At 42.9% G+C, this 25,989-nt stretch overlaps 1 protein-coding gene across 1 annotated transcript in view; it reads right to left on the minus strand.

The window, feature by feature from the left end:
* The window catches only part of ANKRD28 (ankyrin repeat domain 28), a 106,753-nt gene extending 100,225 nt beyond the window's left edge, over window positions 1-6,528 (minus strand). Inside the window, exon 1 of the mRNA XM_048952203.1 lies at window positions 6,428-6,528. Coding sequence (XP_048808160.1) covers window positions 6,428-6,454 — 27 coding nt within the window. The 5' untranslated portion in view covers window positions 6,455-6,528. The remainder of the gene's footprint in view (window positions 1-6,427) is intronic.
* Between the last annotated feature and the right edge of the window lie 19,461 nt (window positions 6,529-25,989).

Below are 25,989 nucleotides of genomic sequence, written 5' to 3' on the forward strand. Positions count from 1 at the left end.
TTCCTCAAAGCATTCTTTTTTCCCCCCTAGTTCTACCATCAAGTGGTTCTCTCATCTATGAGCAGATCCCTGGGCTCTTGTGCTGCCTGCCACTCAATGACTGGCTCCTGAAAGGAAGGATCAACTCCCTCCCCATTAGAGGTACCAACATGTAAAGAATCACAGAATCACAGAATCACAGAATTGTAGGGGCTGGAAGGGACCTCCAGAGATCATCGAGTCCAACCCCCCTGCCAAAGCAGGTTCCCTACAGCAGGTCGCACAGGTCGGCATCCAGGCAGGTCTTGAACATCTCCAGAGAAGGAGACTCCACCACCTCCCTGGGCAGCCTGTTCCAGTGCTCCGTCACCTCACTGTAAAGAAGTTCTTGCGCATGTTTGTGCAAGGACTCACTCAACAAAACCTTGGAACAAAACACTCATCTCTTCATGGTTGCTAAAAGTTCTGTAAGCTCAGAAATGGCTTTTGGCCTCAGAGCTCCAAGTATTCCGAGCTCATTCTCATTTTGCTCTGCTTGCTTGTGTCCCCTTCTCTTTGTTCAAGGTACTATCACCATTTCATCAAATTCAGATGGAATCTCACTTCCTTCTCTGTAGCAAACCAAAATGAAATATAAGATTTCACTGCATAACAAGAGTGAACCTGAACTTCAAGCATGACTACAGAATGATCAACATTAACTTGCAAGCCACTGGAGTTAGGAAGGCCATTAAGTGACAGCTTGCTATTTCAAAGCAAGGAAATGTGAAATACTCAGGACAGCTTCACTGCCGTTCAAGGCGCTGAAATGGACTGAGCCATACAATCAGTTCACAATGAAGAGGCATTATCTTACTACCCAGAGGCAGGAAAGCTTGTTTCCCCCATTCCAGTAACTATGGTTCTGAAGTTTATCAACATAAGCTAAGCAAAGGGGTTTTTTGTTGTTTTGTTTTACTCCAAGCCCTCAGTTTTAACAATACACAGACCTTTGTTTTACAAGTTTCAAATTCAAATATAAGTCAGTGAGAAAAACTTTGACAGGTCCAGGCTGCCCTAAACTAATGGGCTTCACTCATGCATACAGTGTTCTACTTCACTCAATTCATATATGGACCAGCACGTTTGTAGCTGTGACTACTTAATGTAATAATAAGTGAAAATCTAAGATTACATTCAATCCACAATAAAGAAGATTTCACCATTATGGAAGTCATTAGCTACTTCATCCAACAAGCAGTTCCCCAATCTGCAGGAATGCTGCACACCACCTATTTTGCCCATCACTGCCCATGTTTCCTTTCTGTCTCTCTGCACCCACCCAGCTGGCTGCAGCAGCTTCATCATCCTTTCTCTCCCCACTACTTACACAGTACCACCACCCTTGCATTAGAGCTGGTTTTTGTGCTGAAATGTGTCAGAGCTGTATTTCTCTATAGCTCAGCAACACCTGAGCAATCGCAGCCAAACTAACAGGGTTAACAGGTATATTCCCACTGCCTGGCAAGCACGCTAGTGTCACTGCAAGGGAGATAATAACAGACCCTGTTGTTTCGGAGCTAAGTACTAAGATTCTGTCCTCATCTGCACAAAACACCAAGACGCCTCAGTTCAGATATATCTTCAAATGCCAGATTAGAATTTGTCCTCAACGCCCAACAAAGAAAGACAATATCATCCCAAGAATCAACACCATAAGCACTTAGCAATGGACTGCTCTGTGAGTTTTTTTTTATTGAAATATGTGATTTGTATTATGATATACGGCACTTAAACACAAACATTATAAATAACTTTGAAATGGTTAGTCACTGTAACTAAGGCAACGAGTCTCCCACTCAATTGCCAGAAATAGGAGTAGAGGAACAGAGGTAAGAACAAAATAAAAAGTTGGCAGGAGCAAGGAAACAAATGATGAAATATTAGTCTGACCTCAGAAAGGCCCAGCTGAACGAAAAATAAATAAATAAAAGGTATATGGCAGCTGAAAAAGCAGCTGCCAAAAGACAAAGTAGAGGATATCGAGCGCGTGGTACCACAGGTGTTTGATTTCAGAGCCATCTTGATCCACAGTCCATTTCAGTGAACGGAAACAAGGACAGAAATTTGGGAATGTAACAATCCACACCAGACAGCAGGGTGTCAGCAGTGCTCAGTTTCCAAGAGGGAGCACCAACTCACACAAACGAAAGTTGCTTCTTCACAGGCAGAGGACATTTCCCTCACTTTTTCCCACTGACATTAGCCTCCAAGTAACGATCACAAACCTTTGATGCAACCTACATGAATAGACCTTTATACCCTCACAGAAAGCTACCAGCCAACAGGATCTGCCACAAGGATCAGACCGCAGAATCAAGGCTTGCTTTGTTTCTCACTAACTTTTTTTTTTTTTTTTTCTTTTTAAGTTTATTTTCTTCCCTGAGAAGAACTGCTTGTTCACAAGGCAGGAGGGCTCAAGTTATCTTCAAGGAATCTGATCCCCTAAAATGAACCAACTGTAAACCAGGTTCTCTCAGCACATCCTAATGCAAGAGCAAGTAATTGCTTTGAATAACAAGATAAATTGGGTTCCAGTTACTCAACGTTTTCCACCAATTAAAGAAACTTATCTTTTCAATACACGGCAGTTCATAACCTGGGAACCCAAGAATTAGCAGTCAGCATAAGGTATCCTGATAAGTATTACAACTTCCCAGTTTACCCTGTATAATGTTAGAGCAGATTAGCACAAGTTTTCAGAAGAACTTATAAGAGAATAGAAAAGGTGCGGAGAGCAGTTCTGTCTTTCCAAAAGACTCTCAGAAGTAATGATTTAAAGAATGTTCTAACCTGAATCAAACTCCAACAAGTAATGTAAACAAATATCTCATTAATCTATGCCTTCACAGAATTCGTAGAGCAATACCAGGCAGCTCCACTCCCACCACATCCGACCTCCAGTTGCAGCTCCCTTTCATCACTACAGGCGACCATTCCTCCCCTCAGCGTAACAAGGAACTACTTGGGACATTTACTCTTGGCATGAACTCCAAAAGACGCTGGCAGTAATGAAAATAGCAACCATAGAGGCATTCAGAGCGTTCACTATGACACTGCAAACATTTGTTCAACTGCCAATTGAATGAGATCCATCTTAGCTAAGAGAAAGATATAAGTGAGCCATAAAGAAGTCAGTACTCTCGGTGTTCAAGGACTTTTCAAGATAAGTGGTCACTAATGCCCTCATGCAGTTCTTGTTCATACTCTGATCCCTTCCACTCACATCTGACTTACGGGAATAAAAGCATCTCCTCAAGCACAGGCCAGCAGTTGTACACAGAAGTCCCACATATATTTGTTTTGAAAGCCCACTATTACAAGATTACTTCCTATCACATATTTAGAATCCATGGAAAAAGGGAAACACATCATTAAAACTAAAAGGAAAAAAAAAAGTTAATGAACTGAAATGACATTGCATCCATCCAATTACCTTCACCACAAACAGAGGCATTATTAAAGAAAAAAAAAAATCAGTTAGAAATTACCTGTGGTGGGAAAGCATTAACACACCTATGCAGTGTGACTGAGTAACCAAACCTGAGGATGCAGAGGCAGCTGTGCAGGGCTTTTATACAAGAGATCAAGGCACACCATTAGGAAGACTCAAAGGGAAGTCACTTCTTCTGCTCTCTTCTCCAAAACATCTGATAAAACATCAGCAAGCTGCAGAGCTTCGGGATAAAACACAACTTTCCTTATAGCCTTCATCTCTGTCATTTGCCATTTTAGTAGTTAGAGCAGCTTCATACTTACAAGAATCTGGCATGTAAGCACCAATGAAGACAGTATGAAGGCAAAGAAACCAAAGAGAAAACACCCTAATCACAGCGTACTTACTGCACGTTTCAACTCTACCTTGAGCAGCTTAACCTGAGGTGACAGAACTTTGTACATCGACTTCATTTGTTGCTACGTGTCTGACACTGCACAGCAAACCAGGAGCCGTGAGAACAGTGTCCAACTTTGATAATGATTGCCTTTTCTATCTGAGAGTTAAGCTGTTCACTGCTGAGCATTACAGGCATAAACTTTGCTCAATACAGTTCAAGTTAGCTTCACCTAAGCGTTCACAGCTATGCTTATTGATAACAACATCATTTGAAAGCAAACAAGCCACTTCAGAAATTACTTCCAAAGTCAGAGAAACAATCCCAGAAACAGCTCACAGGATGCAAAAGCAGGAAAGCTCAGGCAGCGACAAACCTGCAGAAAACCAGGCTGCTTTCTGAACCCAAGAAGGCTCAGTCAGTGCACAGAAAGCCTTTATTCTCAAAGTTAACTGTATCAAGCCACCCTCCAAAGATAATCAAATATTTGACTTTCACAAAGACATTAAGCATCTCTAGGATCAAAGTCTTGTTTATCAGGGTATTAAGTCAATTAAATTAACTCCAAGCAGAACAGGGATTTCATCCTGTGAGCTCATCTTGGAAAGAGCATTTCTCACCTCATCACAAGTTCTCTAGCGCTGCTTTTACACGGACTTGCAGTGTCTTACTCTCAACTAAGTGCAAGAAAACATCCAGCTGACTGTATGCCCTAAGTCCATCCATCCCCAGCAAAAATCCTGACACTAAGTAATGCAAAGCACTTCTTGACCATCAAAGAACAAAACCAACAAGTTCATGTTGATTTGAGGGGAAAAAAAAAAAAAAAAAAAAAAGTAGTATTGAGAATTCCACAACAGTAACACTTTACTTAGCAGACAGTTATTAACCTGCTGTAGAAGGAAGTTCACCAGTCACTCCTGTGCTTTGTACTAGCTGGACGCTGCCAACACCAGGGCAGCCTTTACAATTTCCCAAACAGCCACTGCAGAAGGAAAGACTCACGGACTACAAACACACGTGACAATTCCCTTTATTCTAAATCAACACAGCAGTATGGAGCACATGCTTCAAGTAAACAAGGAGCACTGAAGATAAACTCCTTTGCTTCCATGTAGTACCCAGGCTGGCTTTTAGCAGAGCAGGAGGTGTTAGCATCTTAGTGCAGCATTAATCCTGGTGCCAAGACATTCTGCAGCACACTGCACTACAACACTGACCTGGAGGAACTCTCTGCAATCAGCAAAGCAGAAAAACTTCGCTTTAATGCGATTCCTAACAATTCTTAAGAAAGCAAACAGTCGATTCAACAGCACTTGAAACTGAAGTACTCTATCCAAAATAAAAAGTTAACAATTAGCAACAATACAAACAAGCTGACAGTCACTTCATAAACCCCTTATGTGGAAGAAACACCATATCCTTACTGTAATCTTTCAGTACTGTTGTTAACTCCTGCCATGTTTAACAGCTTCTGGTCTGCAGTCACTGACTCAAGACACTCAGCAGCAATCCAGCTGCTGCAACAACCACTCCCCCTTTAAGACCAGCACTCTCCTCCCTCCTTCCTGCTTTTACCTTCCAGCCCTCTAAGTGACAGAGCACTTCCTAACACACCATGCACCTTTACAGACCCACCTAGCATTTCCAGAGTAACCACTCATTCTGGTAGAAACTAAAAGCCTGATACGTGTGAATGTCAGAGCAGCGGTTCCATCAGTCAATAATACAGAATCCTTCCCCAAAGCAAAGTTCTGAAGCACAGCGCGGTCACGTTAACACGCGGACGGTGGAGGTTTGGCTGCTTATTCTGTAAGGGCCACTCGCAGAGGAGCCGTAGCGCTTGCTTTGGACACAAGGGCTTATTTCACAGCCGAGATGAGCAGCGCTCATTTCACCACACTGCCTTCCGTAGGAAATCTGCACTCAATCACAAAGAGAAACCTAGCGAAAACACCGCGTGCGTTTCCAGCACACGACACAGTTCATTCATAGACGGAGCTCCGGCCAAGCGGAGCAGGCAGCCTCTCGTTTCAAGATCACGGAGCCCCGACCGCACCTCTCCAAGCCCCGGCAGCGTTAGGTACAGGTGTGCCGGCGGGCGCAGCGACGCGGCCCCGCAAGTCGCACGCCGCGCTTCGGGGCCGCGGCGCGAGAACGGCGTCCAGGGGCCCGTCGCGGCGCGTGCAGCACGCGTGGCGGCGCGGGGAGCGGGCGGACCCTCCCACCTTTGTATCGCACCGCGCCGCAGACAATAGGTGGGACGGGGCGCCGAGCGGCGCCCGCCGCTTCGGGGGCTCGGAGCTGCGGGTGAACAAAGGAGGGGGCGATGGGCGCCGGCCGAACAAAGCCGAACGAGGCCGGCGGGGCGGGCAGGTGCCCCCGGCCGGGTAACCCCGCACCTGCGGCCGCGCGCCGCCGGCGAGGCTGCACTCCTCCCCGTAGCGCGGCCCGGCGGGGCGGGCAGGGCCACCTGTTAGGCCCGGCGCCGGCACGGGTGCGGCGGCGGCACGCGACGGCTCCCCGCCCCGCGGCCGCGCCGCCTCCCGCCCGTCGCGGTCGCCCCGCGCACCCACCTGCTCGCGGAGTTTGAGGAACACCATGGCGAGGCCGCCGCTCCCGCAACCGCCGCCGCCGCCTCCGGCCGCCAACGGTTCGGCCCCGCGCCCCGCCCCGCGCGCCGGCCACGCCCCCTCCTCGCCCGCCGCAGCCGCCGCGGCCGCCGGCGCCACCCCGCGCCCGGGGCCTCGCGCAGACCTCGCGGGCGGCGGCGCGCGGCGGACCCGCCGCTGGGCGGAGATGGAGGAGGCTCCGCCCCCGGATCCGCCTCGCCGCTCCCCTCGCGGGAGTTCCCCGCGCGAAACGGCCGCTCGCCCGCGCCACCAAGGGCGCTTCTGATTGGCTGGTAAAAGGCGGGGCGGAGTAAGGGCGGCGCTGATTGGCGGGAAAGGCGAGGCGGGCTGGAGGGGAAAGATAACGAGAGGTGCGGCAGTTCGTTGCCACCGCTGTCTTTGCAGTGTCCTGAGGGCTGGCTCTCAGTGCACGGGGTTGCGGCCGGTGGCCAGAACTTGGCACAGCTCGTGTGCTGCCTGGGGAAGAAAGCGCTGCTTTCTTGTGGGTACGCTGAGAGGCGCAGCCCCTGCCCTGCACTGGGTTGTTTTCAGTCTCCCTCCCAAAAAAACAGACCGAAGAGATGGGGAGAGATTCTGGAACTGCGCGCTGCTGAAGAAGACTGATGGAAACGTTTGAGGTTCCTTGGCTTTTCTATTGCTTTGGAATAGACCGTGTCTTCCAATCAGTAGTGAGATCTCCGTGAACACTATAGTATAACGTTACTAAGAAAGAGAGTGCAACAAAGCGACTACATGCATCCTGAGTGAACACTTCTGTGTCCATTTTTGCCTTCACTGATGTTTCCAGCTGATTTCGGTCTGATTATTCTGCATAAAGCAGTCCAGATTGAACAAAAACACATTGCATGATGCTATCACTAGCAATATCACCTGCTTTACTAGTGTGTCGCAGAATACAGTATGTGAGTTAAGAGCAATAGAGATGATATAAGTACAGCCTGAGAAATTAAATGTAATGCTGTCCTGAAGAAACGAGCTCTTCCCATTCATTTATTTCAGGGTAACTTTCCGATGTTGTTTTTAAAGCATCTGGTTTCACAAGTCACAGAGTAGGTAACTGCACAGGTTACCTTAGGAGCGCGAGCAGAGTGTTTTGCAGAAGTCTATTCGTATTGATATGCAAACATGCTGAAAGCCGTGACATTTCTGGCAACGTTCTGAATATAAATCTGCAGAAGTTGGAACTTTCTGCAACACCTTTTAAATTGGTTTGTAAATTATTAGCAGCACGGCACTCTTGAGGGCACGCTTTTGGCAGAGTGCAATAGGCTTTGACTGCACAGCTCCCATTAATGTTAATGCTAAATCTTCGTGCTGTAACTTATCCCGCAGTGTGTAACACTACCCAGTGCTTTAAAGATAGGAGCATATGTGCTGCACTGAAATACATAATGGGATTGCGTTGAAGAGACCTCATACTGGAGACATTTTGTGAACTCATCTGAAACTCATTCATGATTTATTTAGTTTGTCAACAATGCCTGTATGCAGAGCTCTTTTTAACCAAGGGGTTCAGCCCCAGCAAAGTTGATATTTATTACTTTTTTGTTGTTGTTCTTTTGCATGGGTAAACAGGCACAGAGGCTGAGACAAGGTCATGGAGTGAGTCACCGCCATGGCTAGGAATAGAAGCCAGGAGACCTGATTGCCACTGCCCTCCTCCAATGGCTATCCTGTGCTCCTAAATCATAGCAGGGCTAAATTTATTTTTACGCACAGTACAGTGTGTCTGAAATCAATATAATTTCATAGTTTCCTATGGAGGGATGCATTTATCTTTATGACCCTGAATCAGCATCACAAAGAGGGGCAAGCCTTCAAATGCAAGCCATGCTTTATAATGGTATACCGGGATCATCAAATGTATTGAATGTGATAATGGCCTCATCAATCAAATGTCATCAATTGGCATTTCTAAAGCACCATTATGCTTATAGGTGCTCATTTGAGCAATTTCTTCTCAGTTTGATACAGAGACAGAAGAGAGAGAACTCTTGTGCCCTTCTTACTCCAAGTGCTAGTTTTATATCTGAAGAAAGGCAGGGCAAACACAAGTGTCCTTGGCACATTCAGCAAATGGCAGGGGCCTGCTAAACAACTGTAAGCTCCTGTAATGAAAATTCCAGTAAAAATGAGAGAAAACAGAAAATAAGGAATATATATAGTGAGGCAACTGTAGCAAGAACTTGTGTAATTGCCTGCATTTTATATGGGAAAATGTGGGTGTTTGAAGGATGGGCTTGGAGTGCCTTTATGCTGCACATTACCACCGCTATGGATTTTTACAGGGGTAAATGTCTTGGCTTGAATTTTCATATTGCAGTTCTTGTTTACTTAAGATTTCTTCCCATTTGAATAACAGGCAACTTCTTTCTCTGTAAAATTCATGTTATCTTCTTCAACATGATAAGGTAGACTCTAAAGGATAGGATAGGATAGGATAGGATAGGACAGAACAATTTGTGGAAAACAGTGAAAGATATACAAAATATACATTTATATGTGTGTGTATATATATATATATAATTATATATATATATATATATATAATGAAATGCCTCAAAATTCACTGTTGCCCATATACCCCTGAGTAGCCCATCTGGAAACCCCATTGGGCTGTGATTTTGCCAGTTATGTTTTCAGGCTTGGCCAGTTATTCTAAGAGTAACACTCCAAATGAAGCACCAAATGAATTAGTTTTGGTCAGTCATCCTATCTAGTCTAAAGCTTAAGCACCATGAAAGTTTCACTGGGAGGCTCCAAGTGTGCAGGGATATTTTGTCCAAGATGCATTTCACCAGTGCTTTAGCAAAGTATTAGAAGGAACTCTGTTGGAAATGCTGATTTTCCTATGAGAAGCAAAATAAAGGTTCCGACTTCTGAACAAGAAGTTTCTGAACATCTGAACCTCTTAACTTTATGATTGTAGTTGTAATTCTAATATCGGAGCCAGCTGCTCTCTTAAGAGCATTTCTGCATACCAAAATTTCATCTGATTAAGCTATGGATGCATTACTGACTGTATCTTATGTTTTTGCTTTCCAAGTGTTTTGGTTTCAGTGGTGGGCAAAATTATTCCAGTGTATAATTTACATATTTGGTTATAAAGCACCAAAGTGGACAGTGATGGGGGGGGGGGGGGGGGGGGAGTAAAGGAAAAGGCAGCTTTTCCAATAGCCAGAACTCCAGTTGAAATGAGCACTCTGGAAATGAGCTACCGTATACAGAAAACACAACGTGAGCCATCAGAAATGAGGAAGATTTTGGATTCTGCTTTCACACAGACCCCTTTCACACTCAGCACCACAGTAGTAGATGCTGTGTATTTGGGGAATGTGTCCCCTGTGGTAAAGATGGATGAAGATGAATAGAAGCTTGTTTTACTAATATTGCAGTTGCAGAAGTAGTGGTCAACTTTCTCAACTCTCAATCCCCTCCAAGCTGCAAATATAAAGAAAAGTGCAGCAGCTGGACATGCAGATTCCCACCTACTAATAATTTATTGCATGCTGCCATTTCATGTAAACGTCTATTACACATATGAGTGTAGCAATGCAGCTGCATTGCAATATATTGAGAACCTAAATAGACCTTTTGTGTTCATAAAATACACGTGCAGACCCCTTAATTGCTACAGCAGAGAGCTTTTCATTGTGGAAAAACAATCACTATACATCCATTGTTGAGAAAAGATTCTGTCAGAAGGAACATCTGTCTTTAAAAATGTGGGTTTATTCTCTTGAAGTACGATTTTTTTAATACTTTGATGATGTCTGTGAGGCTACAGCCACACAGATATGTATGTAAACTCTTCTCAGATAAATACTTTTATCATCTAAAGGAATAAAGTGCTTGAGGCAGAAGACAGGAGTCTCTGGGAAATGCACTGCTGAGAAGAATATATTTGTCAACTGCGCGCCATAGCGATGAATTTCAGGGAAGATGAAAAGCTTTTTCATGACAGCAAAAGATTTGTAACTCAAAGAAGAGAAAATGAAGCAAACAGTTTGCATTTATCTTTGCATCTTAATAGACAACACTATTCCTGTTCTCATCATGTTGTCTTCATTCTCATGTTAAAGGATTTCCATTTGTATAAAATATTAATAAGAAACGGAGTCACACAGGTAAGGCTTAGTACTCCTGCTAGCTGCAGCAGCTGCACAGTCAGGCTGATCTATGGTTATTTCGGTCTGAAGACTTCATTTGTACTGATCCTTGTCCTGCTTTGGACCCAACAGTCAACGTGCAAAGAGAGAATTCATTAAAACCTAAAACCTTGTTATTAATTAAGCTTTGATAACTTGCCTCTTCCCACCCTTCCCTAGGACGTATGCCTCAACAAATGAAATCAGAGCAGCGTTTCAGCTCTTTGATAGCTGGGTCTGCCACTGTAGCACCAGACTAAGCGTTCATGCTTTTGTGGGAGGCACAGAGACCAGGTCCTAAGTGAGAGCAGGCTGCAAGCAGTGTACCTTCTGCTGAGGATCCTTACTGCTGAGCATGTTCTCCCTCTCTGTCTCTTTGAGGTCCTTAACCTGTAGGACATGCTGCATGGCCTGTGTTTGCTCAGACTGGGAGGAAAGAGGGAGGTGAAGGCTGCCTGTGAAACAGGCCTTAAAAAGGAAGACATTTTCTGCTCAGCTGCTGGGAATGGCACCACGATGTACCACAAGGCATTTGCTGCTGCAAAGACTTTACGCTAAAAACAAGCGGTGTATGGACTGCGTGTATGTTAACAGGAGAAATGAGAACCTGAAGACTTTTAACAATGATCAGGCAACTCTATCTTAGGGATAAAACTCATGTTACGTTTTATGAAGAATGTTGGACCTTTCTGTGACATAAAAGCATTCTCTGTGTTGTACAGCATGGTACAACACATTACAAGCTTGCTTATGATTGTATTTAGACCAATATATATTGCTGGTGTGACGTTTCCTTTACTTTGCAGCCTTTTTAAAATAGCAAAGTATCACACTCCCTTGGAAAAGCAGAATCACCTACAGATCAGCCAGGACTGAAATGAATGTAATTAAAGCTCTCTTCCTGAAGATATTAACACCAAATATTCCTTAAAGTACTGACTGTGGAGCTCCACACTGCCATGAGGTGGTTTTGCTAAATTTAAATTTATATGCACTAAAAGAGTATAATTAAACTGAAACACTGGAAAAGCTCCATGTAACATATTTGGCAGTAGTTCCATACAGGCTACTGGTCTGTGCAATCCTGTGTTGATTTAGAGAAAGACTTTTCATGCGTACATACTCACATTAGTAGGTGGAGCAGAACAGGAATATGTATTGAAAATGCTGCATAGGCACTAGGTTTTTGTTTCTAAGCTACACATTTTCCAGATAGATAAAATATTCTAAGATGAATGTATTATGTTTTCATTAATTACGTGATGCAGTCATACAGTTTGTGTTATATCAGCAAGGTATATTTTGAATATCCTTTAGAATGAAAACTTTGGAAGAGAATTTCCACAAGCCCTGCCACGGATGCAGTGCTAAGCAGCATCCTCTTTTTGTTTGAAATACGGTTCAGACGCACCCACTTGCACATCACTGTATGTTGTATAAATATTTCTATTTCCTTATTGCTTTGTTTAGAGTAGGTTTTTGGCTACATGTGGATTTTTTTCATTTTAGTGTTGTTATCCACATCAGTGCTGCAGCTCAGATTTCCTGCCAGGAGTTTCTTTTGTAACTTTATATAAATAGAAAAGTAGCATACTTCCAGCAGAAGAGAACCCGTGTCAGTACGTGTCCCTGTACAGGCACAGAAGAAAAAGCAGTGTCTGACCTGCCAATCACACCATGCATGCATTTACAGGAGGGAGCTGTGCAGGATGCAGAGGTTTAGGCAGTGCTGGGTGCTGCTCATAGGTGTGCTAAGTGATGGGGGCTGCCAGAGGGTTAGTTTTTGGGGGCTCCCCAGCCTGGACAGGCTGCAACTCCAAATAAATCTTAACTCAAAAGTAAATTTGCTGGCTAATATCTTTGCTCTTTCACACACAGACAAAAAAAAAGAGAAGGGAAGGGAAGGGAAGGGAAGGGAAGGGAAGGGAAGGGAAGGGAAGGGAAGGGAAGGGAAGGGAAGGGAAGGGAAGGGAAGGGAAGGGAAGGGAAGGGAAGGGAAGGGAAGGGAAGGGAAGGGAAGGGAAGGGAAGGGAAGGGAAGGGAAGGGAAGGGAAGGGAAGGGAAGGGAAGGGAAGGGAAGGGAAGGGAAGGGAAGGGAAGGGAAGGGAAGGGAAGGGAAGGGAAGGGAAGGGAAGGGAAGGGAAGGGAAGGGAAGGGAAGGGAAGGGAAGGGAAGGGAAGGGAAGGGAAGGGAAGGGAAGGGAAGGGAAGGGAAGGGAAGGGAAGGGAAGGGAAGGGAAGGGAAGGGAAGGGAAGGGAAGGGAAGGGAAGGGAAGGGAAGGGAAGGGAAGGGAAGGGAAGGGAAGGGAAGGGAAGGGAAGGGAAGGGAAGGGAAGGGAAGGAAAGGAAAGGAAAGGAAAGGAAAGGAAAGGAAAGGAAAGGAAAGGAAAGGAAAGGAAAGGAAAGGAAAGGAAAGGAAAGGAAAGGAAAGGAAAGGAAAGGAAAGGAAAGGAAAGGAAAGGAAAGGAAACCAGCCCAAAGGCCTTCCCCCTGACATCTGGTAGAAACATTGAATCTTCAGAGCTGAATACAGTGTGCCACCACCCTCCTGTCTGGGAGCAGCGATGCACTCTGTACGGACTTGAACACTTCCTGTCCAAAAGGGGCCATGGCTGCTTTGCCTGTTGTTAACAGGTACATATGCAATTACTGAAAAGGCGATACTGTGCAAGGCAAAGGGATTTTGGCTGGGAAGGATGTCCATTCCCTTGAGGCTTTCCGGTAGGCCAATATGAAGCTGAGCCTTGTGAGGGCATACAGGAAAGGAGGGAAGAAGAAAACTGGCACCCTGGTCACAGTAGTTAAATCGCATGTCTAAATCCAGGATACAAGCCTGCACGTATATATTGGCAGGTCTGCCTATGCTGAGCTGCAGCTTTTTCCCTATACACTCGTCTCTGTGATTGCTCTTGGACCGAGAACTGTGCAGAGCTGGGACTGTATCCTGATAGCCAATCTTCCAGCTCTGTCAGAGTGCTGAAACAGCACAATAAATAATACATATGGATGTACTCTGATCAACGATAAAGCCCAGAGGAGACACACGTAATCAGTGGAAACCTATATTAGTTGGTGGAAGGTTCTGACCTTCAGAGGGTTAGTGAAATCAAGTCTGCGTGATGGTGGAGCAGACACATCTCCTGAGGCTGGCAGACATGGCTGGCCCCAGGGCAGGACTTGGCCCCAGCCTCTGTGCAGCATCACCAGACTTCTGGTGTTGGCCTCAGCAGCCGGGTCTCAGTCACCTGGAGGCTGAGTGGCTGCCCAGGGCTGATGGTGAGGAGCACCACCAGCCTCAGCTACTCACCACTACAGCTTGAACAGCCTTGGCCAAGTTATCTTCTAGTTCTGTGCTCCTGATAGTAAGCCCGCTGGTTTATGTGCTAGGTGGATGGACAGTTACCAAGATAAGGCTGGATGTAGTTTCTAAACAGATGTTTCTGTATATGTGATATCTATATATTTATGAACTGTGGGATAACCTACAGGTCCCATGATTGTCAAGAGGAATTTTAAATTAAAGGGAGTAGGATTTTACCTAAACTTTTCTGTGTGGTATACTGTCTCCAAAAGGAGCACAGCCAACCATTCAGACTCCTGCTGCGGGCTGGGCCTCAAACAGCACACAAGCTGAGCATGGGCTGTATCCACGTGGTGCATGAGGACTGTCTGCAACCTGGGACAGAGGACAGGATGCAAATCTTCAAGGTAACAGCTTGAGAAGTCCCTAAGCAGTACTTCAGAAAATTGGTAGTCCAGATGGCCCCCTGCCAGGGAGGAAAAACCCTGGACTGCGTGCTCTTTGTATGAAATTGCAAATGGTTTTTAGACTTTCTCCTGGCTTTGGCCCTTTTTAAAGAACATTTCCTTCACTGTATGCTTTCTCCTGTGGGAGATTACAGCCCAGTTCAGTGCTTTCAGTGCTCCTGAGCTTCCTCAATAGATATGGCACGTAGCTCTTCAGCCTCCTGCAAGCTTCACACATACAGTGTACTTCCAAGTGTCAGCCCCTGTCACATTTGCATGAAAAACTCTGTTTATGAGTATATAAAAGAAAGAATCTAGTCCTCTTGTTTGAAAAGAAAAGCTTAACAGTGTATGCATTCAATGTGTAATGTATCTTAAAGTCTAAAACTGCAGAAAGAAAATAAAAAGGATATTGCTTTTTTTTTTTTTTTCCTAAAGACCTCATGACTTCTGTGGCTTGACTCATGATCTCTGTCTGCTTGGTGCTGACACTGCCCTCCTTTCCACTCTCACACAGCTCCTTTTTCCAGCTCCCTTCAGACAGAATGGGGATTTTCCATGTGGAGGAATGACAGTGTGGGTGAAGTGAGCTACCAACTCTCTCCTTGCTCTTCCCTGTCCCTCTAAAGAGGAGTTTTACCATGGGGCTGAGCCCTTCAGGGCTGCCATCCCCCACTTCTGTCCCACTGCACCCATCTGTGATACACACAGAGCCAGGCTGAAAAATACCATATTTTCTTTTTTCTTTTTTTTTTCTTTTTTTTTTTTTTCTCAAGTGATCTTTAACTCAGATCTGTCCTCTGATCCAGCTGGTTGCACAGCCAGAGAAATACCCCCCCAGGAAAATTCAAGGACAGGGTTGGGAGAGAGGGATGGGAGCCATGGGCCTGCTTCTGCCAGCAGCTGCCAAGATGCATGTGCATGAGAGCGCATCCTGCTCGGGAGGCTGGAACACCTCAGGCACTCGCTGCCTGAACTCAAGCCCCCAGACCTTGCAACATGTGCTTTTCTATGCATCTGGTCAGCAGAAATTTTGCAATTTTTCTTCCCACTAAAACTGTACAAAAGTTGTGAGATGGCCGATGCTTGCTCATGTCAAAACAAACACTGTTGTGCAGAACACAATACAGTTCCTTTGAAACATACGGGAAAGTGATCTTAACTACCTCACCAATTCCATATGTATCTGGTTCCTTGGTGTTGATTCGGAGCCATTCTGCTTCTGTCCCACTCATTGATTCTGAACATCAGGGTTAAGAAAACTCTGGAGAGTAAACAAGGAAATCCTCGTGATCTTTCTTGTAATGTAAGCTTAGACTTTCTTTCCTTTCTTCCAAAAATAAAAAAAAAAAAAGCCAATCTATTTTATCCATTTGATTTAGAAAAAGCAAAATAACTCAATGTACTAAGACTCTATGTGCATTCATACTGACGTGCTCTGTGCTATTTCTAAATACACTTATCAAGTCTAATCATCCTCCCAAAAATATATTTGCATTAATCAGTGCTTTACAGTACCCCTAAGCTTACTCTCTGTGATAAATCAAATTAATATGGGACACTTTCTTTGCTGTGTCCCACAGGACTCTGATAAAATCAAGTAACCAGTTTTCTCCTCCATTACGTGTCCAGAGACACTTTAAAGGAGTCTGGTCTTTTCTGAGAGCATTTTTACACTCGATGTTGTAGATCCCTTTGCAGCTGAAAGAGTTTAAAGACTAATTTCAAAAACTTAATTTGTAAACATGAATACATTCAAACAATTTAATTTAAAAACATGAATAAGTTCAAATAATTTAATTGCATGGTCAAAGTATAGGAAGGAAAAATTAACCTGGGGAGAGCAAAGGAGGAAGGATTAGCTGACAGTCCTTCTTTCAGCTGACTCTCTGTTTCTGTCTTGTCTCCCTTAAATTATAGCAGTAAGTATGTGGCAAATCTATAATACTGCAGATGCTAAACCCTGTGACTTGTGAACAGATCCTTATGATTCTAGGTAACCTGAAGGGCAGGAACCTTATGGTGGGGACCTTTCCCAAGTCCCAGTGGCCCTTCAGAAAATGCACCTGTGTTTCCACCTGTGGAAGCACTATCCAGCGCTTGGTGAGTTTTTGACCTCGCACACTGTCAGTACACAGGCAGTGCCCCCAGCTGGGTGTGGGGGCTTGGCAGCTGTCAGGGCTCACAGGTTAGCTGCACCCACACGTACTGCAGTGCTCAGAAAAATGCATTTTCTCACCATTTCACTATTCTTTGCTGCATAATGCAGAAACATTTGTATGATTCTAAGTCTGCGTGGCACTTATATAATGTAGATGTACTACGAAAATTTGTTGTATTTATCTGACAACTGAAATGACTTCTATAAAGGAAAAAATATGCAAGGAATTTGGATTCTGCAACCCTTTTCAGCATCACTTCACTCATCTTCCAGTGCAAAATTACCCTAAAGAGCTACACCTGGTTCTTGGTGCATCCAGAAAAAGGAAAAGAAAAAGGAAAAGGAAAAGAAAAAAGAGGGAAAAGAAAGGGAAAGGAAAGTAGAAAGAGAAGAAGGGGAAAGGGGAAAAAAGAGGACAAAGGAAAAGGGAGAGGAGTGAAAAAAAAGAAAAAAGCATGGAGTCCTGAGAAGTTTATATTGCAGTACAAAGGCTGGCTAGAGAAGGAGGGAGTAACTGTGGGACATCCTTGAAACTTCAGTAATGTCCAGGTACAAAATGGGACTCTCAGAATCTGTTGTCACTGTCAGAAACCACTTGGTTGAACCAGTATCTGAGACATGGGGACACTGAAGCAGGTAACTTTGTACCAGCTTTCTGGTTTTCTTGTTGGCCACTCAGCTGCATTTGGGCGTCTGCTTCCTAAGGGAAAACAAAAGTCCAAAAGAAGCTGCTGCTAACACACCCAAGCAGTTCAGTGCTCATACAGTGCTATTACACCTTATATCCAGGATCATATAGTAAATGACTCCATTTTGATTGCAAGTGACAGAAAACTCTGAATATCTCTTTCTATGGAAAGAACAAACTTATTAGATGATCAAGGGAAGCTATAATAGAGAACTGATCAGGATAAACCTAGAAGAACAGTGTAAACCCATTAAGCTGGTAATTGCCTATGCATGATAACCTTATTTTCTCTACTACACTTCTCTTGTAGAAATACTAACACAGCACTATAAAATTTAGGGCTTCTTTTCATGTCTGCCACATCCCAGGGGACCTCAGCCTGAAATACTGCTCCAAGGGATACAGCACATAATCAGTCCCTTTGAAACAGTTTCAGTAATGCTGAATCCATATAAGTGCGGATGCCAATTATGCTAATGAAACTGCAGTGGGACTGCATTTCCAGCCATCTTCTAACAGTGCTGTAAAAGTAACATCACAGTCAGCAACTAAATTTGTGTAGCACATGACTAGATAGAGGCTGTTCTGAAACTGAGCACGTGGTGGAAGTGAAGCCAAATGTTCACACAACCTAAGTATGCTACTGAAAGCAACAAGTATCCAAAGCAGCTCGGGGAATTTCTTGCTGTATTCTCTTTTTGAGAAGTATCTCCATCTCCAGAAGATGCAAGGCTAATGCAGGCAGTGTCTGTGACTGCCTTGTCTATGGCGCCTTCCTGCCTTGCAAGGCAGCGCTCCATACTGAGCACAAGGCAATTGATGTGTGTTAGATTTTGGCTGTTTTAGCCAGCATATGGCACTGGGAAACATACTGTGCTAGCAAAGTTTGAGATGCCCCTGCAAAGAACAAAGGCACACCTTTAGCATCTTGTCTTCCTTTCCTTTTTGGGACAAACAAGGTCAGAAGTTTGGCACTGACCCCTCGGCTAGGCACTGCTTTGGGCTCAGGTAGGACCAGTCATGGGGCTTCTTTTCCTCACTTGTGTCCAATCACACAGGGACTCCTGAGGCAAGGACAACCCCTCATCCCAGGTGAAAGGTGGAGGTTTCACAGACTGCACATTAAAATATCCCCTTTAAATGCCCTTTGACTAGAAGCAGTGCATACTTTTGGCAGGCATATCTCCTAAATAAATACCTCAGTCAGGAGGCCAAGGAGCTTAAGGACTTAAATTTCAAAAAGTAGCATAAGGCTTCCATGCTTTACCTCATACCATCATTTAGATTCAGGTTTGCATACTAAATGGACAATACAAATTCTTGTGTAACTGGCATGCGTACATGCTTGCTTAGAGTTCAGAGTTTCTCCATCAACCCAATAGAAATGTCTTGACAGCCTGGTAATGTTATAATCATCCCTGCAGTTCATCACAGGCCAAGAATAACAAAACAACTTATGTGAACAACACCAGTAAAGCTACTAGAAAGTCTTGCTGAGGACACCTTTAGGGTGTGGTGTGAGTGATTAATATAGGCCACGAGAAGACACAGAAAGGAACATGGATTCATCAGGAGTAAAAGTTTTCTCCCATGATTAATAAGGAAAAGAGAAAACAACAATGCTAACTTGATCAGTCTTCACATCGACTATTTCTTGTACCAGCATGCAGAGGAGTGGAAAATCTTCCTTCACTGGGTTTTTCCACACTAAATCCTATAGGATTATTATACAGAAGTAGTACACTGAAGTTCCTGGACTTCAGTATTTCAGCAGCCCTTGCTCAGTTCTTCTTGCACACTTATCACAGATATCATAGATACCACAAGCCGATGGAAACAGTTTTGAAATCACCATTGCTGCAAATGCATTTTTCTTTAATTTATGACCATGACAATTGCAATCAACTTTTTTTTTTTTTTTTTTTTTTTTTTTTGTAAAATGAATAAAAATATACAGGTGTCAACCTTTTGTTTGGTTTATAAAACAATAACGTACTGTCATGTTTTCCCATCTTGACAGATGTGTTTGATGAGAAGTCTTGCTAACCCACTAATTCCATGGTACATGATGCATGCTTGGAATTAACATTGTAGTTAATGGCTGTCAGCCTTCCTATGGATAGACTCAATTTCTTGTCATGCCTATAAATCTATGCTGATGTTCTTCCTTTATTTCATAGGGCACTGGTTCAAGAGCAAAGGCAATCTCCAGTTGGGGTGGTTCCTGAACCACCTGCTCTGCCCCATTGCACTGCTGAGCTACTTGTGAAGCTGTTCCTAAAATGCTGCTATTTACAGCTTTACATATCACACAAGTGTCAAAATGAGGTAACAGTATTCATCTTGTCAGGTGTCCTGCTGTTTGCTATGTCTTTTCTTGAGTCAGAGCCTAGAGATGTGCCATGATATTTGATTAGTAGGCTGCTCAGATACTCCAAACACAAAGTACTTCCCAAAATAAAGCTTCCAGATACTGACATCATATTTTCACCACATCATATTTTCACATTTTCAAGGTCCAGAAAAAAAGAAAATATTAACCATACTTAACAATTTGCTTGATTTTTTCTATATTATTATTACCTCTTACATACAGCTCTATCCTAATCCTAAAAAGGATTTGCTTAGATAAACAAGCTGCCTTTGGTACCACAGGTGGCGTTGCCTCTGACTCCAGAGCAAAGGGATGAGCAGATGTCAGTACCTGAGGAGTGCTCAAAAGGCAATTCTTCATTTTGGAGAAGAGGAGCAAGAACATGGCATAGCACAGTAGAGCCTTTCTTCTGCATTTTTCTGTAGGTTTCAGCTTCCCTTTCTAAACCCCCAAATGGCACAAGATGTTGCCACAGTGTGAGAGGTTGTTTGTGCAATCTGAGCCTGCAGCATGCACTGAATGGCCAATGGATGAGAAATGCTACAATGCTCACATTTCTGAGGATTGTGTTGCTTCTACATGTGATCTGACCTATTTGTAGGAAGTTTTGAGATACACACATTGAACAAAATGCCCTCAGAATGACTGCATAAGTCATATCTGGAGTTGCAAAGATGCACACCAAGAATACAGAAATATACAGGTGAGAAGGAACAAAGCTGGATGTAAAACTCAACAAGTTGAAGTAATTTGCCAATACTACATTGTGTTTGAAGCTCGAGTATGTTTCATCATTCCTTGCTTGCTACTCGCTGCTGCCACCACGTGTTACTGCAAGTTCTTCCTGAAGTGATAATGCCCCGTGAAACAGAAAGGTGCGCTGCTGTGGCTGGGAAGGACCTGAAAACTGGAAAGACACCGCCCAAGAAAAAAGCTGGGAAATAGGAAAGCCATTCCTTGGAAAGGTGGGCACTACTGGGAACAGTACAATAGACTTGAGAAGAACCCCCTGTAAGCAAAAGTGCTGGATCTAACATTGAGGAGTCGTGTTATTTGATCAAAGCAGACATTACGGGTATGCACTGGGAAGTGTCAGAATAGCGCAGCTATTTACACTGACATCCTCTCTCTCATCCATGCCTTCCTCTTTCACTTGGATCTTTTGTCATTCTTTTTGGAAACTGCAGATTTGTTGGGCTGTTTTCAAGTAGTGCTGGGACTGACTTTCCATTTCGTTGTGAGGTAGCTGCCTCAAAGTGGCCAGAAACACAATAACAAATAAATGTAGACAGCACTCAGGAAGCAGTTTCTTCCTAATTCTACTAATCTGGTAGTGTGCCTGTTCCCTAAGCAAAGAAAGTCAGTCTTCCAATTTGGGCTTGTTAAGACTAATTGTGGAAATTTTTATTGTCAGTACGCATGACTAATTAAGAGATTATTAACATTTGCCATATCTCCATGATACTAAATATGGGCAATTTGCACCAGTGTCATTATACACTGTATTAAAACAAATGAGGCTCTGGACCCGTCAGAACAGCAAATTCTTATAGGGCTAAACTTGCCACAGGACTACTAGAATCTCTGCTTTATTTATTTCCTTTTAGATAATAGTTTAAGAATGACATTTAAGTGACAATCTGTTGATAGCTAACCACCAGCTTACAGGATATCATTTCAATGGGCTGTCTTGATATGAAAGTAAAGGTTCATTCAGCAGTTTGCAGATTTATGGTCCTGCTCAGGAAACATGGAGCATATGCGTGATTTAGCTGCTCTCTTTTCTCTGAAAAGCAGAATTCTAGGTATAGATGTGGTGTTGCTAGTTCTCACTTTGTTTAATGTGTTATCAACATATTTTCCTGAGCCAAGGAAAGATTTCAGAGCATCAGCTTTCACTTAGCACACAAAAACAAGTTAGTTTCCAGCTTTGGTAACTGAGGGATTCCAAAGAATTTTCTTAGGATAATTCCAGCTCCAGTAATGTGGAAGATGTGTATTAAATCACACAACAGTTTGGCCACTTGTTTTCTCTAAGGGAATGTTTATACGTGTGACACCGCTGAAAGTTTGTCTGACATGAGTGGTCCTCTACACGCACATGCTTACCATCAAACATGTGCTTAGAGACCTTGTGGAGAAATGAGAGGGAGGTAATGCCAGAAGGGGCCTTGACAAAGATGTGAGAAAATGGGAAATACACAGATATGAGGCCAATTTTGCTTTGCATAGAATTTAACTTATTCAGGAATTACTTCCGCTTTTACACAATTTTATTTCCAGTGTGTACAAGGAAGTTTTTGAGAAAACAGAAACAATGCCTTCACAGCATTTTCACAGTAGTGCAAGGCAAGAGAACAAGAGAAAATAGACATGCCTTGAAAGATAAGAAGTTCTGACTAGATAAATGGAAACAGCATGAGGGCCATCAAGAATGGAAAGATGCTGCCCAAAGAAGGTATGCAATCTTTGTCCTCAGAGGTTTTCAGAAGCTTACTGGATGAAGCCCTGAGCACTGAGGTGTGTTGTGATAGCTGACTTTGGGAAAAGCCCTCCTGGAGTCCTTTGCCACCTGAGTTTCCCTGTGGTGGTATTTAGTCCATCAGCTGTGGGCTAAAATGACAGCAAAAGCAGACTTACATTCATCCATAAATTAATCCACTGTGGTTACAGAACCCAGAGATTGTGTACAACTTTAGCAATGTTAGAAAGTAACCATCATACATAAATGTCAAAACCAATATTTTAATCAAAAAAGCAGGTTGAAGTAGTTAGTGTACTACTGGAGTAGTAGTATTTTCAAGGGTTCATTTTCAAAGAAACATTTTAAAATGTGGACTCACATTTTTTGCAGTGGTGAAGAAACACTTCCATTTATGGGAGAGCAGAAGCTCTGTCATGATTTGATGTCAGTGTAAAGCTGACTACTGAAAAAAATACAGAAAGTACAAGGCCATTTCTGCAATTGGACTTTGGTCCCTGCAGTGGAATGAAGTTCATCATTTTGAGCCTAAAACTTTCCATTGCCAACCCTCCTTGATATGGCATACTTTTCATACATGTCCCAATTTGGAGCCTGCTAGCAGACATCAAGAAGTCTGTTCCAAGCTGTCTCCAATATTAAGTAATTAATATTCCATTTTCTTCTTCTGTTTTCACCCCATCATTAAATAGTTCTTTACAACATACTTTCCTATTACTTACGGCCCAACTACTGCCATTAGTGAAGCAAAAAGAGGAGAGCAAATACCAGAGGTGTCCCATCTTCAGAAAAATGAGACTCCTTGATTTCAGTTCTTCAGACCAGTGACAGTAAACCACTACTCTCAACTGATGGAGGTCATGCCTTTCTCTACTTAAGAGATAAGTTGGAGAATTAGTTCTTCAGTTCTGTGCTATTGTCTCTGACTCTTGGTTAAGGTTGTGTGTCATTACTATGATGCTATGATGACATATGTTATTTTGTGGTTGTCAGAGGTAAATGCTCGTGGCTTTTCATTCACTTCAAAGCTAATATGAGTGTCCTGAATGCTCTATGATCTATGACCAGCATTGCCTTGTTGGAGCTGTGACTACTGCACCTAACAGCAAACAGAGAAGAGAAATAAAATATATGTTTTGAAAGATGTGAAGGGATTCACATAAGTTTAGAATGATAAATAAAGGCAATGCTTCTTTAACATGTATGAGACTTTCCTACTGAGTACAAAAGGATCTACATCAGCTACCCCCAGGGAAAGTCTAAAAAATATTGTAAATGATGTAGGCAGTCATTAAATATGACCTTTGTTCTTGGCAGCAGCACAAGGAAAGCAAGAAATAATTAAGCAAGCGATTGTTGAAAGCACTACTGACCAATTTCAACACTGAGTTTGTTTTCTGCTGTGAGATATTTTTGCCTCGTTTCATTTCCCATGTTGAAAGCAAGACACCAATTTCATTTTAGTGTCTACAAATCTAGTTATGATAATTAGCGTTATACATTTAGAATTGGCATGAGTTATTTTCATAACATACTACAGCATCCAGCACTACTGTTTATCTTTTTATGTTTCTGGGTTATGAATTTTTAAGTAATTCTCTGGAAACTGCCAAGTAAGGAACAGTGTATTGCAGAGTTCTGGAAAAATGGCATAACGGGTCATAGATTCCTTCAAGGCATAATAAGTGAATAAGAAACTTCTTTTAGTTCTTTGCCCCTTTCTTTCATTGAGTAGAAGGCAAACAGTCTAACTGCTCAAATGGTTGCAGTGAGCATCAGACTACAAAACGCGCCAAGAAATCTTCCCCAAATGCCTAGGTACTTAGCTACCAAACTCCTCTCGATTGTCACAAAATAGGGCAGTTCAGTATGCAGACAATAGGAATTACTTTAAGGGGAAAACGTAAAAGGCTTAGTAGTTCTGGGGATCAGATAATCATAATAATAGAATTTTATAGGCAACTTTGTACAAGATTTGTTAAAATTCCAAAATTCCAAACCCTGTTCCAGTTCCCACCCATGTTCCAGTATAGAAGTCACAACATAAGCTGCTCACAAGGCTGTGTAGTAGGGGAGAGACTGTGGGCCTCCTCCCCTGTATCTCTCCAGGCCAAGGTTGGGCAGAACTTCCAACCATCACTTAGAATAGAAGAAAAGAAGAGGTGGTCAATAGATAACTTCTGAAGAATCTGCTGACAACAGAGAATGAACAGATCATCGAAAAGATGGAGTGCCACGAAACAAAGCAAGGAAGATGAACCAATAAGCTCACAACCTTTGACCCATGCAAAGAGGGACTCAAAAGGAACAAACCCTGGGAAAGACTGAGGGGAGGGGGGGAAAAGAGGATGAGTTCACCTGATATGAGATAATGGTTAAAATGAGATATATATCCGTAGAAGATCTGAGTTCAGGGCTCTCCCTGTGTGGTAGTAGCCCAGCATATGTGATGATGATGATTTGGATAAAGCAAGAACCTAAAGTACTTGTCAGACTGTCTGGCAGTCTTTAACACAGTACTTGGAGAATAATTGCAATCAAATTAAGCAACAGGTATAATTTCCATTCAAAATATGTCACAAGTTGAATAGAAATCTGCAGTGTCATAGAGTCATGAAAAAGCCATCCATTCTTTAGTACTGTGTGCACAGACCAAGAAGGGCATGGACCTGTTGGAGATAGAATGAGAGCAACAAATCCTATTGTGTTGTTTGCACAGCTTATAAGGACTGGGAGTAATCTTGTCAAACAAGGAGAAGTCTAGGGGGATTGAGATGCCTCTTGTATGTATGTAAATGGTTAGAGAAGAGGAATGAACTACTACTTATTGGAGTCCTCCTGTAAAGAGGGTGATAATTAAAGGACTTCAAAAGCAACAAGGAAGATTCAGGAGATATTAGGAGAAAAGAAGTTTAACAGTAGAGGCTAGTTGAGGACAAAATTGGGTGGCCTGGAGGAGCTGTGTGCTTAGCAGCACAGTGAAGCCTTAACATCTGCCAGCTGTGAGATAGGTCTGGCTCTGCCATGAAGAGAAAGGATAGAAAAGATGAGCTCCCATCTTGCCCTATTTGCTGTGGTTCTGTGATTCATCATGCTGGAAAGCCTTTCTGCAATTAGTGCAGCCAGCAACATTAATTCCAATATCAAAGCCATGCTATTAATGGGATACAGGAGTGCATGTGGACAGAAGTTCTGAGGAGTGGAGCATCCCATCCATCATTTTGTTCTTTTTTTTTTCTCATATATAGTACTGTACAGTGGCCTGACTTAAGAAATTTGTTAATTATCCAGAGCCCTGTTAGTGGAAAGCATCTGTTTTATTTTAATGGTTTGAAGGCTCAGCGCTGGAAGCTCAACAGTATCTTAATTTCTGTGCCTTAAAGGATTGCTGAGAGGTTAGTTTATGCCAATAAAATTAGGGCCTTTTTTTTAATGATAACATTAAGGGAACCATTTTTATAAACCTTTAAATAATGAATGATTTTTCCTCCATTATTTCACAGTATGTAGCCATAAATAACCTGTTGTTATGCTAGTCACATCATAAAATTAAGCCAATTAGGACCCAGTTAAATAACTGATGTAGTTTAATAGTCCATGTAACTAATGTGAGTGGTAAGCAAATAACTTTAATAGTAATAAATAGATCTAATACTAACACTGCATCATAATGAGACTAATTTTTAAAAACATGGATGAGGATTAGCTGTAAAAAAAAAAAGCAGTTTAGCATTGGCAGTGAATAAAACTTTCAATCCAGTCAAAGAATATGAGAGCAAGATTTTATATTACTAGATGTCTGTGTCATTTTAGAAAAAGGAACCAGTGTCTTACATTCAAAGAATGCTGTACCAGTATCCAAGCATGAATATAAACCAGTAGCAGCTGGAAGGGAATATTTAGGTG

This window comes from Lagopus muta, chromosome 7, assembly GCF_023343835.1.
Source record: "Lagopus muta isolate bLagMut1 chromosome 7, bLagMut1 primary, whole genome shotgun sequence".
Taxonomy (NCBI): Eukaryota; Metazoa; Chordata; class Aves; order Galliformes; family Phasianidae; genus Lagopus; species Lagopus muta.